The sequence below is a fragment of the Corythoichthys intestinalis genome, chromosome 7, assembly GCF_030265065.1.
Source record: "Corythoichthys intestinalis isolate RoL2023-P3 chromosome 7, ASM3026506v1, whole genome shotgun sequence".
Lineage (NCBI taxonomy): Eukaryota > Metazoa > Chordata > Actinopteri > Syngnathiformes > Syngnathidae > Corythoichthys > Corythoichthys intestinalis.
The window spans coordinates 24,351,791-24,369,846 of NC_080401.1; the positions used below are offsets into that span (position 1 = coordinate 24,351,791).

General features: G+C 39.4%; 2 protein-coding genes across 3 annotated transcripts in view; one reads left to right on the forward strand and one right to left on the reverse strand.

Moving 5' to 3' along the window:
• Positions 1 to 3,315: 3,315 nt before the first annotated feature.
• LOC130919283 (protein FAM163A-like) overlaps positions 3,316 to 18,056 on the reverse strand; it is a 38,994-nt gene continuing 24,253 nt past the window's right edge. For both annotated transcript variants that reach the window (XM_057841849.1, XM_057841850.1), the window contains 3 exons: positions 8,393 to 8,492; positions 6,736 to 6,850; positions 3,316 to 5,057 (listed from right to left, as the gene is read on the reverse strand). In XM_057841849.1, coding sequence (XP_057697832.1) covers positions 4,659 to 5,057; positions 6,736 to 6,828 — 492 coding nt within the window. In that variant the 5' untranslated portion in view covers positions 6,829 to 6,850; positions 8,393 to 8,492 and the 3' untranslated portion in view covers positions 3,316 to 4,658. The remainder of the gene's footprint in view (positions 5,058 to 6,735; positions 6,851 to 8,392; positions 8,493 to 18,056) is intronic.
• Positions 11,645 to 13,725, forward strand: LOC130919282 (uncharacterized). Its single transcript, XM_057841848.1, has 2 exons — positions 11,645 to 12,155; positions 12,286 to 13,725. The coding sequence occupies exon 2, from the start codon at positions 12,591 to 12,593 to the stop codon at positions 13,476 to 13,478; it is 888 nt and encodes a 295-aa protein (XP_057697831.1). The 5' UTR covers positions 11,645 to 12,155; positions 12,286 to 12,590; the 3' UTR covers positions 13,479 to 13,725.

The window sequence follows — 18,056 nt, forward strand, 5'->3', positions numbered from 1 at the left end:
TAAAAATAAAAGAAAGAAAAGGAATTAAATGGGGGTAAAAATGTGAAAACGTGGATGTGCAGTTAGGATTAGGTAAAAATACTTCATTTTAAAACGTAAAAGAATCATACAATCACGATCTGTGTATAATTGGTATTGTAATTAATTTTAGAACTTAACGTTTTCCCATTTGATCTCATGGTGAAGTTGAACCCACATTGCTGCAAAAGTTGACAAATCAATTATTCAATACGATCCATTATCAATAATAATTTTTACATGCGTATGTAAAGTATGTATTTAAATTTATTACTTTTGGCAATATAAATCTAAACAATGTTTATATTTTTTTAATAAATCAATTAAATACAGTTAAACGTTTTTTGAGGGGTGTCATTTTGATTGCTCATTTATAGGAGGAAAATGCTCAAATGAACCAATAATTGCTCGCAAGTGTGGATTTAAAAAAAAAAAAAAAAAAAAAACATTTACTTTGGCCACACCTGGCCTTTACAGTATGGTATACAGTGAGGAGCAGTATTTGTTCCCCTTGTGATTTTGCAAGTTCATCCACTTGGAAAATAAGTAGAAGTCTGAAATTTCAATCATACATGCATTTCCACTCATAGAGGCATAGTCTAAAAAAATCCAGCAATCATGTTTTTTTAATAGTTTAATTGTAATTTACTGTGGTTCATGTGGTATTACCAGGATGCCAGGTGTGGATGGCCATTAGTCTTACCTGGAATGGGGGGGGGGCTACAAAGCTCAAGTAGGTCGAAATCCGGCCTAGGGTTACTGCACCTTAAAACATGTTTTGTTTTCTCCTTGAGATAACTGTTGCTGTGATTTGGTCTAAGCCAGACATGCCCAAAGTGCGGCCCGGAGGCCAAATGCGGCGCCCGTGGTCAAATTTCATCCGGCCCCCAGCCTCTGTAATGTCTGGCCCGCACACAGACTTAATAAATTAGTCAGCAGTACTGCTACCACCATATGAAGTAGCTTACACATTAAATGCTGCTCCTAATTTACCTACTAAAAGGCAGCAGCACTCTAGGCAACAGTACCCCATGTGACCCTTGACTTCCAATTTTCTAAAATGGCAGCAATCAACAACAAAAATTGACAGTGACGGCCGACGCTTCAAGGATAGGTGGAAATTGGACTATTTCTTCACTAAGATACACAACAACTGTGTGTGCCTCATTTGGAAAGAGGTAGTCACTGTTTTTAAAGACTTCAAATGTGAGGCGATATTACCAAACAAGACACGCTGACATGTACGACAAGATTACAGGGAAGATACGCAGCGAGAAATTGAAGAAACTTGAAGCTAGTTTAATTTCACAGCAGCAGTATTTCGCAAGATCCTGAGAGTCAAAAGAGAACGCCACAAAGTATAGTTGCAAGATTGTTGTCATTATGAATTTTTAAAAAATAATAATAATAAAGCAAATGTGACACACTGAATGGCTTGCTAAAATTTGCTTAAATATATTGTTCTACGTAAAGGACGTCAGCCAAGGTTGGCCCCCCACATTTTTACCACACCAAATCTGGCCCCCTTTGCAAAAAGTTTGGACACCCCTGGTCTAAGCAAATAAAAGTTGATTTGATTTTATTTGACTTACAACACATCCATAACTAAACAGTATGGACATACGGGTGACAATGTTCTTTTTAGGTAGCCTATTGTGGTTCCTCGGTTTTATTATTATTATTATTATTATAGTTATTCTTTGTTCCGCAGTCCCTTTGAGCTCAATTTGACCCCCCTTCAAAATGCACCAAAATCGGCAGGCAGGTCAAGACGGGTGCAATCTTTGATACCGTGTAAAGACGAATTCCAAATACACTATGTAGCGCCCCCTAGCAGTCATTCTTTGTCCCGCCGACACTTTGAGCCCTACTTTGACTCCCTCAGAATGCTTCAAAACTCACCAAACTCATCAGCCAGGTGAACACTGGTGAAAACTTTGATAAACTGTAAAAAAATAAAAAAATAAAAAATAAAAATATGCGTAAATGTGTGTAGCGCCCCCTCGGAACAAAACCAACATTTAATTAAAAAAAAAAAAAAAAAAAAAATTAAGGTGAAAGAGGAGGTAACAACGCAAAGGTTAAAACTTAAAACACATCAGTACTATACGAATGGGATACCATACACGGTGCCCAGACTGCCGTTAGTACTACATCCAGTTTTCTTTGGGTGGGCAGAGCATGTCCGTGGGTTGGCACTGACCACCCCCCCACCCCCCACCCCCGGTAACGCCCCTGATTCATTTGTACTTGTACCCCTGAGAATCAGCAATAATTATGAAACTCAAAGAGATGTCACATGAATAACCCCCATCCCCGACCCATTTGAGCTCATTATTGTTACCTGTGCACCCCACAGTCAGTCATAATCCAACAGCTACCATGAGCAAGAGCAGAGAGCTTTAGAGAGACAACAAAGAAAAAAAATAAATCTCCACAAAGCTGTAAAAGACTATGGGACAGTTGGAAAGCAGCTTGGTGAGAATAAATCAACAGTTGCAGCAATTGTTAGAAAATGGAAAAGGCTAAACATGATTGATAATCTATCTTGGACTGGGGCTCCATGTAAAATCTCTTCTCGTGACGTATCACTCATAATGAGAAAAGTGAGGGCTCAGCCTAGACCTACACTGCAAACGCCATGCCTGCACAGTTTCAAAGGCTACTGTCAGTAGAACACTACGGTGCAATGGTTTAAAATCATGCATTTCTCAGAAGGTTCCCCTGTTGAAGCCAGTACTCCTACACCTCAATGTCTCTGCAGTTGTCTGGCAGCCACTCATCATCACTCAAGTCATCATCACTGGAGCTTGATTGAATTTCCGTGGGTATTCCTATAAACTGCTTTATTCTTTGCTGCTTTTTAAGTCTACAAAATAAGATAAACTGCATATAGTATTGCAAACTACAGCTAATCTGCACAGAAATGTTGCCTAACTATTACATACTAATTCATAACCAAAACAGAAAAACAGTGATGCAGTCATGTGACTTGTGTTCGAAAATATAAATTGATGTCCATTTCATTGGACACATGGTTAATAGTAAATTTCTATATATTACACACAAATATTTCATTCTAAACAGATATTATCTTTCCCTGCTATCTTGGAGTCAGAGGATATTTACTTGCAGTTATACCAACTGACCACTGAACTGACCTCAATACAATATGGCAGCAGAGAGCAATTATATAAACCAATGTATTAAAGAGAAACGTACATTTCAGTAGCTGTCCACTGTTGTGACCACTATGCACCAGAGGTCTGAAATAATAATCACGCACAATACTCCAAGCAATTACAAATCTTTATTTGTCAAAATGTACCACTGTCAAATATTACCGATTATATATATTTGTCATTTTCTATATCAACATTTCAAAATATTTTGTTTTTAATAGCTGCTGAAATAGTTTAATATGTAATACAAATAGTTTGTTATGTAATACAGTAAGTGATGAAATGATAAGATTCTTTGTAACAGTTTTTCTGGACATTTTGTACTTTTATAAACACATGACACGTCTCCTGTTGGTTTGAATAACAACGTTACACAAGTTCCGTTAACACTTATTTGCATTTGCGCTCACACACAAACCTTGGGAGAGGGAGTGTATGGATGAAAAAAAGCATGCAAAATAGTTAGTGTTAATTATGAAATGTAAACGGTAATGAATTCTAAGAAAATTATATCTGCTAAGAATTATACAATCAGGATTAACGCAAAGAACAAAAAAAGATGACTTGTCTTTTAATATTCAAAAGTGCAAAATGGGAAGAAGCTATGTTTCATTTGCTGACTTAACATGTAAAAGCAAATAGGGGAAAAAAGCTCTTCCCATCAAAAGACACATACACACACATGCATAAAACACAGCATGTTTCCGAACAAAACACAAACGATAGGTCACATCTTTGTTGTAAAACTTTTTGCATCGATTTCAGTAAAAACTGACGGCAGGCCACACCAGCAAGAGAAGCACACAATACTTGATAGAGCATTGTTGTCTCTAGTTTCTCAGCTACCTTTGTGGCTGCTTTATCCACTCATGTTGAAGTAAAAAAGAACACTGATGAAGATACTTGGACCTTCTTTAAAATGCACACTTCAGGACACAAAATGAAAGCTCAGTATTGTAAGTGACCAAGCAAACCAGAGCGCTTTAAAACAATCTGTGATCCCATGGGTTATTTTTTTTTGGTTTTGTTTTTTAAACATGTATATCTACAACCATCAAGTGGTACCTCGCATATTGTACTAATCTGCTTATGAGGTTACAAGAGCTCAAACCTGATGAAAGGAGATTGAAATGGAATTCTAAAACATCTTGCATAGAGACAGAACCTCCTTTAAACTTGAACATGCACTAAAAACATCCAGAACTTTACATTGGTAGGATGAGACAACTGCCTCACACGTCATTCTTTACAAGATTACATTTTTTGTTTTGGGCAGATATGTAAACATTAATTTAGGTCAGATAGCCCTCAGTCTATAAAATCAAATAACAGTCAAATTACAGTGTAGTTTACAAACCTACACTGGGTATACTGCACATCAAAAAACTTCAACTAAATAATTACCGTGTCTTAATCCACCATAATGTGTCCATCACTTCAGCACTTGTATTTGCAGTGTCACACTTGTGTACTGATGGCTCGGGTGTTGGTGTAGAATTCAGGTTCTCTGCTCCGTGTTGCGTCCCTCAGCAGGGATCCCTGCAAGGCGGGAAGCGGCATGGCCAGCGCCTGGTTCTCATAGTGTGTGGGCATGTAAGTGATGCGCTCGCCTCCATTGCGCATCTCATCAGCCGTACGAAGGAAAAACGGGGAGTCATATGGTGAGCAGCTCGGGCAGTAGCGACGACGCCCCACTGTAGCTTTTCTGGGTTTGAAGGGCGCAGGTGGCTCTGGGGTTGAAAGGGACAGTGAGGTGCCGATGGTTCCATCCAGGCCAGAGACACTGCAGGTGTTGCATTCAAAGTTTTGCAGAGAGTTGGAGCCACTGTCAGAGCCATTCTTCTTACAGCAGTAGTACTGGACAGAAAACACATATCAACATGTGACAGAAACGTCTAACGTGAATTCTGAAAAATTGAATTATCAACCTGACTCTCAACTGTTAGTACTTCTCAAAGAATCCAAGCATTATACTTTCACTGCGACATTGGTTATACCAGCAAAATGTAATAATAAGAGCTGTATGAAATTAATTCCAATTCATTTTTTCAATGATACTGTCATAGATATTAAATAGGTAATTATTGTGACTGTATTTTGTAGCATAGAGCTGCACTGCATCATATTTAGGCCAACTTCAATTTTGTACAACTAAAAAGAGGCAAAACTCACTTGCAGGGGCCTAGCTATTAGACATTTGGGGGTCAAAGGTAAACCCAATCATGTGGCCCTTTAAATCCACATATAACTACCCTAATTCTTGTGTGTAAAACTTTTTATTTTTTCGGTCAGTCATGAAAAATTGAGGATGTATATTATAAATAGGAAAGAAAAATAGCAGAATTTTACAGATTTGTAAAAAGGTTTATGACCCTTTGAGACATTTGTCTGTAAATTAATGTGACTTGACTACTTCTATTTAATTTGATATGTACAGTTATCCCTCGTTTTTCACGGTTTACTGGGACCAGGACCCCCTCCCAGACTTAGCATTGGAAAGAGATACATATACAGTAAGACCTGTTTTTTCCCCCACTTTTTCCCCCAAAGTATATATTAAAAAAAGTATAATGTATAAGAGTGAGAGCGAGAGTGAGACTACGTGACCGGCTCGGGAGAGCTCATCAAAAATCCATGATGGACTGTGGGCGCAAAGTTTGAAGCGCGAAGTAGCGAGAGGTCACTGTGTAATTCTATGTTACAAATACATTAACATCATTTTTATTGCACACTCTGTGTCCACGGGTGCGCCACCATATTGATTTATGTTTGTCATACCATGTCTGTTTACCATAATTTGACACAAAATTTACCGAAGTAGTGTACGAGACGGCATAGAAGCTAACCTGAGAATATACTGTATAATATTCAAACGAATGGCAAACAGGCGAACGCCCCACGAAAAAAAAAAAAAAAAAAATCAGGAGTGCACATTACAGTGTACATACTGTATATAAGGAGAATGCAGCTGTGAAAGTGCTATTTTGGTTATGAATATTATACAACTTTCCTCAAGTACTGCACGTTAGTTCAAATATGACAGATGGTCAGGATATAATGACTTTGTCCTGCTTTTGAAATCTGTCATAGTTACTGTATATGTATTGCATAAGTAATTAGTGACATAACCACTTATACACAGTATGTTCACCCCATCCTGTAAATATCAGTCACCAAATAATGTATTTCACCAACCAACACAAAGAGTAAATTTGAGAAATGTATCCAATTTCAAGAGGTAGATCAAGTAATTAAAATCCTTCTTGTTGACTATTATCCAACGAGTCAATCACTTCGCACCTTTTAGTGTAATTGAAAAGAAAGGAGAGCAGTCCAAGTGATGGATTAAGCACTTTACTCTGTGTGTTATATTAGGAAATAGTGATTAGTTGTTATGAGACCAGACAATTGCCTACTTTTTCCCTAAGGTAAATACATTCCGGAACTCTTGTGGGCTGATTTATATCAGGTATTGGTACATGTTACAGTATGTACTGGCATACAATTAAACATTTCAACAGTTTAAAAAGTGTACCTGGAGTCTACAGTAACAGAGCACAGCTATGATACACAAAAGTATCACTGTGGCCAGTATTCCTCCAGTTATGACAACAGTTCCAGCTGTCATCCGACCAGCTCTCCATCAACCTCTGACAAAGTACAAGAAAAAGATCTTAAAATCATGTGTGCATGTTATGGTTAAACACATCTCCCTCACTGTTTTGAGTTCAAACCTTGACTTACGGTATGTCTTCTTGTGTAGAGTTTTACATGTTTCCCAGATTTCAACATAATGGTAATTACAGCAGGTGTAATGAAAACTAAATTGTCCATAGATGATGAATGTGAATGCTTGTTTGGCTATACATGCCCTGCGATTGACTGTGGCGACCGGTCCAGGTTTTACCCCGTCTAGCCCACACTGCAAATTTATAAGTTCGTCTTAGTAAGATTTTTTTTCTTAAATCTAATCAAGTAATTTTCTCCATCTTGTTTTGAGTGTTAAAGACTAGTTAAGACTATAGTTGTTCTTATTAAGCCCATAAATGTAAAAGTTGGAAATTTTTCACCAAAATCAAGAAAAAAATTGCATTCAAATAATGTTTTGAACAATATCTATTCTTAAATTAAGAACATTTCTGGCATGTTAACCCCCCCCCCCCGTCTAAAATAAGAAAAATTCTAATATAACTTGAACAAATCACTTTTATTGACAGAGGTCATCTCAAATGTTCAGACTGAATTGATTTTTTATGTTAAAACACGAAACAAATAAGACTTTAATCTTAGAAAACAAGCGGTTCAAGTTTATTTTCACAATTGTCTGTTGCTTAGAATGAGCGATTTAAGTTTTTTTTGTTTTTTTTTTTTAGGTTTAATTTCCTTGATTTGTGACTTATAATTATTTTTTGGTGCTTCTTCTAAGCAACATGTTGCTTAGAGTGTTTCATGCTTTTTATAAAGATTAATTATAAGTGATTTGTTGCTTGAGTCTTTTTTTTTTTTAAGATTTAATTTGCTTAACTTGCTGCTTAGAATAAAATATTTTTGCTTATTATACGTAGAATTTGACTTAAAATGAGACTTGAAAGCTTTTTTTTTAAGATTAAATATACTAATTTATTGCTTAAAATAAGTCTGTCAAGCTTATTTTCAGCCTCGCTATATTTCTTATTTCAAGAAATATAAGTGAGTAACATTTACTCGAAGCACTCACAGATAAGCACTCACGGGTAATTTCACTTATTTCTAGTAGATTTACACTGAAAACAAGGGAATTTGACTAGTTTTAAGGAGGTGTGTTTTGCAGTGCAGAGCAGGTTGGGATGACTTATAACCCTAGTGATGACATACCGGTATGGTATCCTCCTTATATACCATTTAATTGTGTGCAATTTGCAATTCACATTCACACTTATGTATTATTCAAGTACGGTTGCGGGACATACACTCTTTTCTTTCTATTGTATAAAGCTGTATAGATACCATACCAAAGATCTGGCATCTCAACGAACAAATTCAAAGCAGTCACAGTACGTGTACTTAAGCTAATACATGGTTCGACAAATATTTAGACTAGAATTACAATCACTTTTAGGAAAGCTTTATTAACACCTGGAAAACAATGCAAATAACTGTTTGGTTTTTTTACAGAGCAGACTGACCGACAAACAAATATTGAAAGTACTTACATCAAAAGAGTGTCCCTGGGTAACTGAAAGGTTAACTGAAGTCAGATCAGAGGTCAGTGACGTGGTCCCACCACTGGATGAACAAGATTTACATACATCTCTGTGGACATAACAAATATTCCAAATGTCACTTGTATTGACTTCAGTTAAAATTCATTTTAAAAGCTACATTCCCACAAGGTGGCAGTAAAGGACCTAAATTGACCATTTAGAGCCAAATCATAAAGTGCCTCTTGTAAAGTTAAGAGCATGAGAGCATAAACCACCAGAAGAAGCAAAAAAGAAACACAGGCAAAGCAAGAAATAATCATGATGCAAGACAAAGAAGTAAGATAAAGGTTCTCTACATTACCATGCACATTCACAGCAAAGCTATTACGTAGTTTTATAAATCGACTGAAGTGTAGATGATGATGGATGAAGATGGTGCAGTTCTTTTCATTCTTGTTCTTCACGGAAAATAATCATAAGTAAGTAATATAAATAATAAAATAATCTTTTGATACTTTTGTAACACACTAACAAGAAGAATACAAACTGGTTCACCAAATTGTAATAAATGAAAGTATATTCATTTTGGACCTAATAATCAGATGGTATCAAAAGAATGGGGTACCAGGAATCATTAATGATCCAAGGCTTACCACATCATTTAAAAAAAAAAAGTTATTAGCTTGGGGTGTGTAGTTTTAGATTGGTTATCTATTCCATACATACAGAAAATCTTGCAGACATCTGCCTGATGATTATTAAACTGGCTTTGTTGTTTAAAAGACAATACACAGCAAAGAGATACAAACTCCCTGCCGAGGCAAAAAACACATGCACCACAGGCCCTGATCTGCTGCACTACACCACAGGCGCCGCGCTAATGTTTCTGTCAGATGGCACTTTTACCTTCAATTATTTGTGGAGAACAAATAGCAGATTCCCCTCGACATCATGCAGCATCAGAACTTTCTGCAGAGGCTGCAATCTCAGAGCCAACACACCCTGTAACCTGTCAGAATTAATGGATGCATTTTGAATTTAGGTTCATAATTTACTCTGAGAGAGACCTAAATTCATTTTTATGTTTGCATCACTTTTGGTAGGGGGAAGCGATCCATGAGCCTGCAGGCACGTGCACAATTCGCACACCCATGCATGTAAGCTGAGCAAAACCAGAAGGGATCAGTCACTGCCCCTGTCCAGATTACAGTGGCCCTCAGTACCAAGTATTGCCTGAATGCTGATAAGACTCCGGACACATGCACATTGTAAAGATGCAGCATTCACAAACATGCACTAATGTTGAATTGGGGATCCATTTCAACAGACAAAACGTTCCAGTTGGCACGTACAGTAAAATCTGATTGCATATCGAAGAAAATATTAATTAACAATAAGTATTCCCTGCATGATTAAATGAATAGTGTAAATACACTAAATTGTTGAAACTGTCTGGTTCCTCTGATCCAGTATGTAGATTTTTGTATACAGTAGCTAGATTAACTAAACCTAATGCAATTTCAAAACCTAATATTTACAAAACGAATTTACTAACTTTCAAAAATGCGATTGGAATCAAATCCAGAACTACACAGATAACACACTTCAACAAGGCTACACTACACAAATGACATTAGTGCTTCTTTAACTTTATTCAAAGTGATCCATTTTTTGTTTTTATGTATTGAAGGTGTAAAAAATACTTTTAAAAATTAAGCATGTATAAATCTGGATCAGCAGTATAGTTATTCAAGAGGAATTTCATCCGTACCTTCGAAAAAGATCTGATCTAGCATCAACCATTTAAATGAACATAACGAGTTGACACTAGCAGGAAACTCAATATGCTGGCAGATGCAAATTAAATAATGGGATAAATACTGGGGGAAATTGGATTTTAGGCCATATGAGCTGACATTAAGTGACTTATCTTGATAGCGGTTGCACGTAGATTTGGTGACACAATAAGACAGGGAAAAAAATTATTGAATGTAATTCATTCGCAGAATCTTTGATAATGTCATCGTGATAGTGTTTTTCTGAGCGTTTCTTAACATTGTTGATCAAACTCATTTTGGAGAACATTTAGATCATTTTCCCAAAAATGAGTAGTTTTGTTCGCATGCCAGGGTTCCTACAGGTTTCCTCAAGTTAAATTTAAGACTTTTTAAGACCTAATTAAGACCATTTAAAAAAAATTTATTAACCTATTTCACCGCCATATCGACAAAGAAAAACAATTTCCGTGAATTTATGTCGATTTATTTCTCGAAAGTGGAAATGTAGAATGTACAGTATGCAGGATGTAAGAATGCAGCGTATTGAATAAGGTTACTCACGCGACACCACCACAGCGCAGACACAGACCACATGCCAAGTAGAGGCGTTCTTATTCGCTTTAGCATTTAGCGTGGTGAGCACCATCTTAAAGTCTCTCGCAACTACAACACCTCTGCTCTCATGGCTGCTGTGGACCCAAACGATGTGCGTAGATCAACTCTCGCAAATCCACTAGCAATCGTAGCTGGGCTGGGATGCAAGGGCGCTGTACCACTAGCAGCTAGTTGGCTAGTGCTAGCTGCTGTGGCATTGTTTATATTAGCATTTTGCTAGCTGGCTTTAGCTTCTGTCTCCTCAGGCTCATGAGCAGCTGGCCGTCTTATACAGGCAGATTGAAAAACACTGGCAATGGAGGGAGTTTGTTTCTTTCCACTCATGGAGGTTATGTGCTTGGACGATTTAGCATGGGACTCTAGCGCAGTGGTTCTTAACCTTGGTTCGATTGAATCCCAGTAGTTCGGTGAGTAAGTCTAAGGGGTTCGGCGAAGGTAAAGAAACGCAGAGCCCTGTTTTGGTTTGCTGATTAAATCCAAGCAAAGTGATTTTAGACCAGGTTTTGTACTGGTTCACTACCAATTTACACGCTTAATCCATTTCTTTTAACTGCTAGTCCTCGGATCTGTTGGGAGGAGGAACTAGTTTGCTTAGTGGAAGGTTGACTCTTACTTGGTATGAGGAATACAACAGAACAATGGGCAGCATGGTCTCAAATTTTGACCTGTTCATAAAATATGCTGTCAAAATGAGAAGAATTAACGGGAATCAGCAAAATTATTAGCTTGCTAGCTTGTATATATTGATTTTGAATTTGAAAAAATGCTTTATTATATAATCCCGAAAGGTTCTGTGAATCCACTTGTAATGATTCCGTACCTTTAGCCAGGTTAAGAACCACTGGTCTACACCTTCATGCCCATTGTTCCCAGCTGAATTTTTTTTCGCAAACAATGCAAAAAGTCTCAAACACACTGTTATCCATTGGTTTGAGCCAAAGGCAAAAGGACTGTTTACTCAACCACTCTGCGTTGAATTTACATTTCCCCATCTCAATAATATGAAATGTATGGCTAGGTGCAAAAAATATGTGTAGTGTAGAGCATGACATTTTGTCTGGACTCCCGTTATGACACTGGATTCACGCGGGAATCCCACGGGATGGGAATTTCACCTGGGGCTCCGCACCGTTTATTTATTTAGGCTACTGTGGTGACCCTTTATTGTAGGACATAATTCACCCACGAAGCTTGTGTTTATATTTGGCTGAGCGCGTTACCGGCTACGTCACAGTCACATGACAGACACGAGACAATTAAGAGCCGTGTGCTTTCCGGCTGAGTTCAGGGAGAGTTAGCAGTTGCATGAGAGGCCGGACACAGCAGCAAGTTTACTCGACAGGCCATCGAGACTCATAGCATCCATCCGCTATACTACAGTACGTTATTTAATCAAAATGACAAATGATACTTTTGAGGAGAACTGAAAGACCCAGATATGAAAATTCATTACTTTTTCAAGACTTGTTAAGGTATTATTTCCAAATTCATAAATTCAATGCTTTAAAGACTTTTTAAGACCTTGCGGGAACCCTGGCATGCTGTTGTTGATCTTCATTTGAACATTTGAGCTGACATCACATCCGGTGAGTGTATTGTTTGTTAGCACTGCTACTAGTCGCTAATCTCCTAGTGCTCCTCAGTTTGTTTTATCCCACTGACACATCGGAGAATCGATCCTAGGCATGTTCGGCTCTCCTCGTGCTCCTCGATTTGTTTATCCCACGATTTAACAGCGTAAACGCCTGCTCGTAGATTAAAACTACTCTACTCTCCTCTTTAGCTCTATCTTGCTAGCCTAGCTTATCCGAGCCATGGCTAGCCCACTGCCTTCTCCCTCCAGTCTTTTCTGCTCAGTGTGCTGTATGTGTAGCGAGAACCCTGGCTCCTTCGTCGAGGACAGTAGTAGCTGTAGGAAGTGTAGCTTAGTCTCAGGGCTGGAGACCAGGGTTTCTGAGCTAGAAGCACGGCTCTGCACTATAGAGACGAAAGCTAATCCGAGCTTTAGCCAGGTAGTAGCAGGGCCCGCAGGTCGTGCTTGCAGTAGTAGGAATGCTAGCGCAGTTAGCCCCCCAGCGAGCCCCGTGCAGCCGGGAGAAATTAAGGACGGATTTGTGAATGTACGGGGGAAGCGTAGTGGTAAACGCACAACCTTAGTGCACCAGCAGCTTCACGTCAGCAATAGGTTTGATCCCCTCAGCGACACACCAGCTGAACCAGACACTCTCGTAATTGGAAGCTCCATAGTTAGAGACGTGAAGCACCCGGCGGTGTTTGTCAGGTGTTACCCAGGGGCCAGAGTCGGTGACATCGAAGGAAACCTCAGGCTTTTAAAGCAGAGTAGAAAGAGGTTCCGCCGTATCGTGATTCACGCAGGCGGTAATGACGCCTGGCGGAGACAGTCTGATGTGCTTAAATTAAACGTAGCCTCGGTGTGTAAACTTGCTCAGTCGATGGCGGACACCGTAGCTTTCTCTGGTTCTCTTCCTAATTTGGTCAATGATGAAATGTACTCTAGGTTCTCATCATTTAACCGCTGGTTGTCTAGATGGAGCCCAGAAAACAACATAGTCTTTATTGATAACTGGCACGCGTTCTGGGGGAAGCCCGGCCTCGTTCGCGGAGACTGCATCCATCCGACTTGGGACGGTGCTGCTCTCTTAACTCGAAACATGGCCGCCAAACTTAGTCTCCCAAAGTGACACTCCAGAGTGGGGGCGCAGTGTTGTAGTGTAAAACACAACTCTGTAGTGATCACTCACCTCTTTCCAAGCTGTCACAAATCCAACATTCAGGACAGAAGATAGAGACTGTGTCCGTGCCTCGTATAGTGAACAGTAGAAAACATAGTACTATAGGAACGAGGCCAAAGAATTTAATACATATAGCCCCTGATAGCAGTGAAAATAAAATAACTCTTAATAAAAATATAAAATGCAGATTATTAAACATCAGGTCAATCTCGTCCAAATCTCTGTTAGTTAATGACTTAATTGGGGATTATAATATTCATATTTTGGCCCTGACTGAAACTTGGTTTCAGCAGGGTGACTTTGTTAGACTTAATGAAGCCACACCCCCAAGTCACGTGAATTTTCACACAGCTAGAAGCACGGGCCGCGGAGCGGGGTGGCAGTAATATCACCCTCTTGTCTAGGTATGAGCCCAAAAGGTAAAGCTAATTACATTTATAACTCCTTTGAAAGTCTAGTACTATCAATTATAGATGCGAACTGGAAGAACCAAAAACCAGTTCTTTTCATAGTGGTTTACCGTCCCCCTGGTCCCTACTCACAGTTTTTGTTAGATTTCTCTGACTTTTTATCCAGTATTTTGCTAAACTGGGATAGAATTATAATTGTAGGGGATTTTAATATACATGTTGATGATGACGGTGACTCTCTTGGTAAGGCTTTTAATGACCTACTAGATGGGACTGGTTTCATTCAAAATGTAAATAAACCAACTCATAGTCACAAGCACACCCTGGACCTGATTTTAGCCTACGGTACGGAGATTAGTAATCTTAAACCTGAGTTATACTCCCGCGTTGCGGTGACGGCGTAGCGACTACGGCGTCATTCGACATTCGATAGTTCTGCGGTGAGGGAACGCGTTGCTCTGTAATTCACCGCCAAGCCACAAGAGGGATGTGGCGTTATGTTTGTACGGTTTTGGGGCATGATTGTTGACTACTTCCGCTAGTCGGAGAAAAAATAAACAATGCAAGATGGAACTCTTGAAAGTGAATATTCTGCTCATCAACACTGAATAAATATTGAACATACAAATGTTGACGGGCAGGCGACGCAGAAGACGGTTTCGAGGCGGTCTGGCCGACTTTTGATGCCGCACAAAGAGTTTTAGACTCGGGTGGAGAGAGCTAGCTGTGGCGGCTAGCTTCAAACTGGCGTCGAGCACTGCGTTCAAGGTCTGCAAAGCCCTCCAGCCTGATTTGTTTGCCGTGTCCTACAACCAGCCAGTGGGAAGCCATAGCAGATTTCTGGCGTCTAGGGAACTTCCCAAACTGCGTTGGGAGGCTTGATTTTAAGGTTATCATAAAAAGCACCGAGGCACTCTCAATCAGTGATGATGTATTGTGTGTGTGAACTGTCTGTTATTGAAAATTAAAGATCAAAACAACTCTTTTGACACCAAATCTGTGCTTTATTCTTCATATACTTGAAACATATGTACACAGTAAATGATGAAGTGCACCAACCAAAAATACAACATAAAGTGATAAAAAGTTGGCAGTTTTTGGCCGACTGTGTCACCGCTTCGTGTGGCCACTCGATTCCGACCACCCACGTCTCGGTGGTTCTTCCATTTATTTATTTTTTCGATCGCCGACCTTGCCATTTGGCAGTCACAATAATAATTTCTTGACGAGACTTGCTCTTCGATGATACTCCCGTTGGCTTGGTGCATTTTTGCGTGTAGAAAATAATGTTTGATTCTATTCTACAATGGCGGTGTTTTCGCCCGGAAACAACAGTCTGAGCGGACCAATCACAGTCCGTTTTCGCTACGTCAACGCGTCTACGCGACGCGAAGGTTAGAAAAATTGAGAGGTGCGCGTCAGGCTACGGCGTAGGGTCGTAACTCGATTCTTCCTTGACGGCGTAGGTCTGACGCGGAAGTATAACTCGGCCTTTAGTGTCCATCCCCACAACCCCGTACTGTCTGATCATTTTCTAATTACTTTTCAGTTTGTGCTTCAAGATAATCCGTCACTAGTGACTAGAACTCAGATGAAAAGGACATTATGTGATCGCTCTTTTTCAGAGTATAAACAGATAATCCAGCCAATATTTGCCTCCATGTCATCTGATTATGAAGGAATAATGTCCGGCCCTGCTGTTAATGACGAGTTTGTTGATAGTGTTATGTTTACTCTTCGTACTACACTTAATGTTGTCGCTCCCCCCAAATTAAAGTTTGTCAAGCCGAGACGAGCCTCTCCCTGGTACAATGCTGAAACGCGCTCTCTTAAACAATCGGCACGTAAATTAGAAAGACTTTGGCGCCGTTCCAACACAGAGCACACTCTCTCTGCCTGGAAACACAGTTTAGTGACCTATAAACAAGCGTTGCGTACGACTAAAACCAAATATTACTCATCCTTAATAGATGAAAACAAAAATAATCCTAGGTTTCTGTTCAGCACTGTAGCAAGGCTGACAAACAGTCACAGCTCAATAGAACCTTATATCCCAACCACCCTTAGCTGTGATGACTTCCTAAAAATTTTTAACAATAAAATCGCAACTATTAGAAATAAAATAAATGAATTGCTTCCAACTATTAGGTCTGATAAAGTGCAGACTAAAAAATTCTCCTATAAACTCCTCTATAATATTAAATAACTTTACCACTGTAGACCAAATTGATGTAATTTCAATTATAATGTCCTTCAAACCATAAACGTGCCTCCTAGACCCGATCCCAACCAAACTTTTTAAAGAGACCCTGCCTCTAACTATTGATATTATCTTAAATATAATAAATACCTCATTAGTTACTGGCCACATGCCACAGTCCTTTAAATATGCAGTTATTAAACCGCTTTTGAAAAAACCTACTTTTGATCCTGATATTTTAGCCAATTATAGACCTATCTCTAATTTACCATTTCTCTCCAAAGTCCTTGAAAGAGTGGTAATTAAACAGCTCTGTCAGCACCTCCAGGACAATAGTTTATTTGAACATTTCAAGTCTGGTTTTCGAGCTCATCATAGCACTGAAACTGCATTAGTCAAAGTAACTAATGACTTGTTACTGTCCGCTGACGTTGGATTAGTCTCGATCCTGGTTCTGTTGGACCTGAGTGCAGCCTTTGACACAATCGACCATAATATCTTATTGCAGAGACTAGAATGTGACATAGGCATTAGAGGAGCAGCCCTCTGCTGGCTTAAATCATATTTATCTAATAGGTACCAGTTTGTCAATGTAAATGTTAGTTATGGTGTGCCGCAAGGATCGGTCCTCGGGCCCATCTTGTTTACGCTGTATAGGCTTCCTCTAGGTAATATCATCAGAAGAACATAGCATTAACTTTCATTGTTACGCTGACGACAAACAACTGTATTTATCAATTAAACCTGAGCAGATCAGGCAAGTGGACAAACTAAGCACCTGTGTCCGAGATATAAATACCTGGATGAGCACTAACTATCTTCTACTTAATCCTGGAAAGACAGAAATCCTTATAATAGGCCCGAAAAGTGTGGGAGACTCTTTAGCTGCCCAGATAGTCACTCTGGACAATGTAAGTGTAGCCTCCAGCACCACAGTTAAAAACCTAGGAGTTTTATTCAACCCTGACTTATCGTTTAAAGCTCACATTAAACAAACCTGCAGAACGGCCTTCTTTCACATGCGCAACATAGCCAAAATTAGAAATATTTTATCTAAAAGCGATGCAGAAAAATTAATTCACGTGTTCGTTACATCGAGATTGGATTACTGTAACTCCCTACTTGCAGCTTGTCCTAAAAGTTCTCTAAAAGGTCTTCAGCTAGTCCAAAACGCAGCAGCAAGACTTTTAACAAGAACCAATAGAAGAGACCACATCACCCCTGTGCTCCAGGCCCTTCACTGGCTTCCAGTCGAGTTTAGAATTAAATTTAAAATCCTCCTTCTCACATTTAAGACCATTAATGGGTTGGGGCCATCTTATCTCACCGATGCTCTGGTTCCATACCGCCCCAACAGAACACTCCGCTCTCAGAATGCAGGTCTACTGGTAGTTCCCAGGGTTTCTAAAAGTACTGTCGGAGCTAGAGCCTTTAGCCACCAAGCCCCTGTTTTATGGAATCAGCTTCCAGCTAATATTAAAGAAGCCGAGACAGTCTGCACATTTAAGATTAGATTAAAAACGTTCCTATTCGACAAAGCTTATGGTCAGGCTAGTTGAAGTCAGAGAAGACTCAAAGTTTAGTCTAAGCTGCACTAGAGGCTATAAAGCTGGGGGAAGTACAGCCACTGAGTTCTTTCTCCTTTTTCTCACTCTACCTACCACTTATCTTACTTTATTTCTATTTTCCAATGTTAATATCTAGTTGTCTAATCTCTTCATCACTAGTCACCCGGTGTCCCCTTCCCTCTCTCCCCTCTGGGGAGGGGCTATTTTTTTCAGCTGCTGCCTCCTGACTGTCCGGACCCCAAGCTGGATGGACTTCCTCATTGCTACCCCCGTCTCATCTGGCTAGATGGACCTCTTCTTGTTCCTTTACTCCACTGCATCTTTACGGACTGTAACTTCGCCAGCTAAT

Coding starts and splice junctions, on each gene's coding strand:
- LOC130919282 (XM_057841848.1), top strand. CDS start 12,591: ATGGCTAGCCCACTGCCTTCTCCCTCCAGTCTTTTCTGCTCAGTGTGC.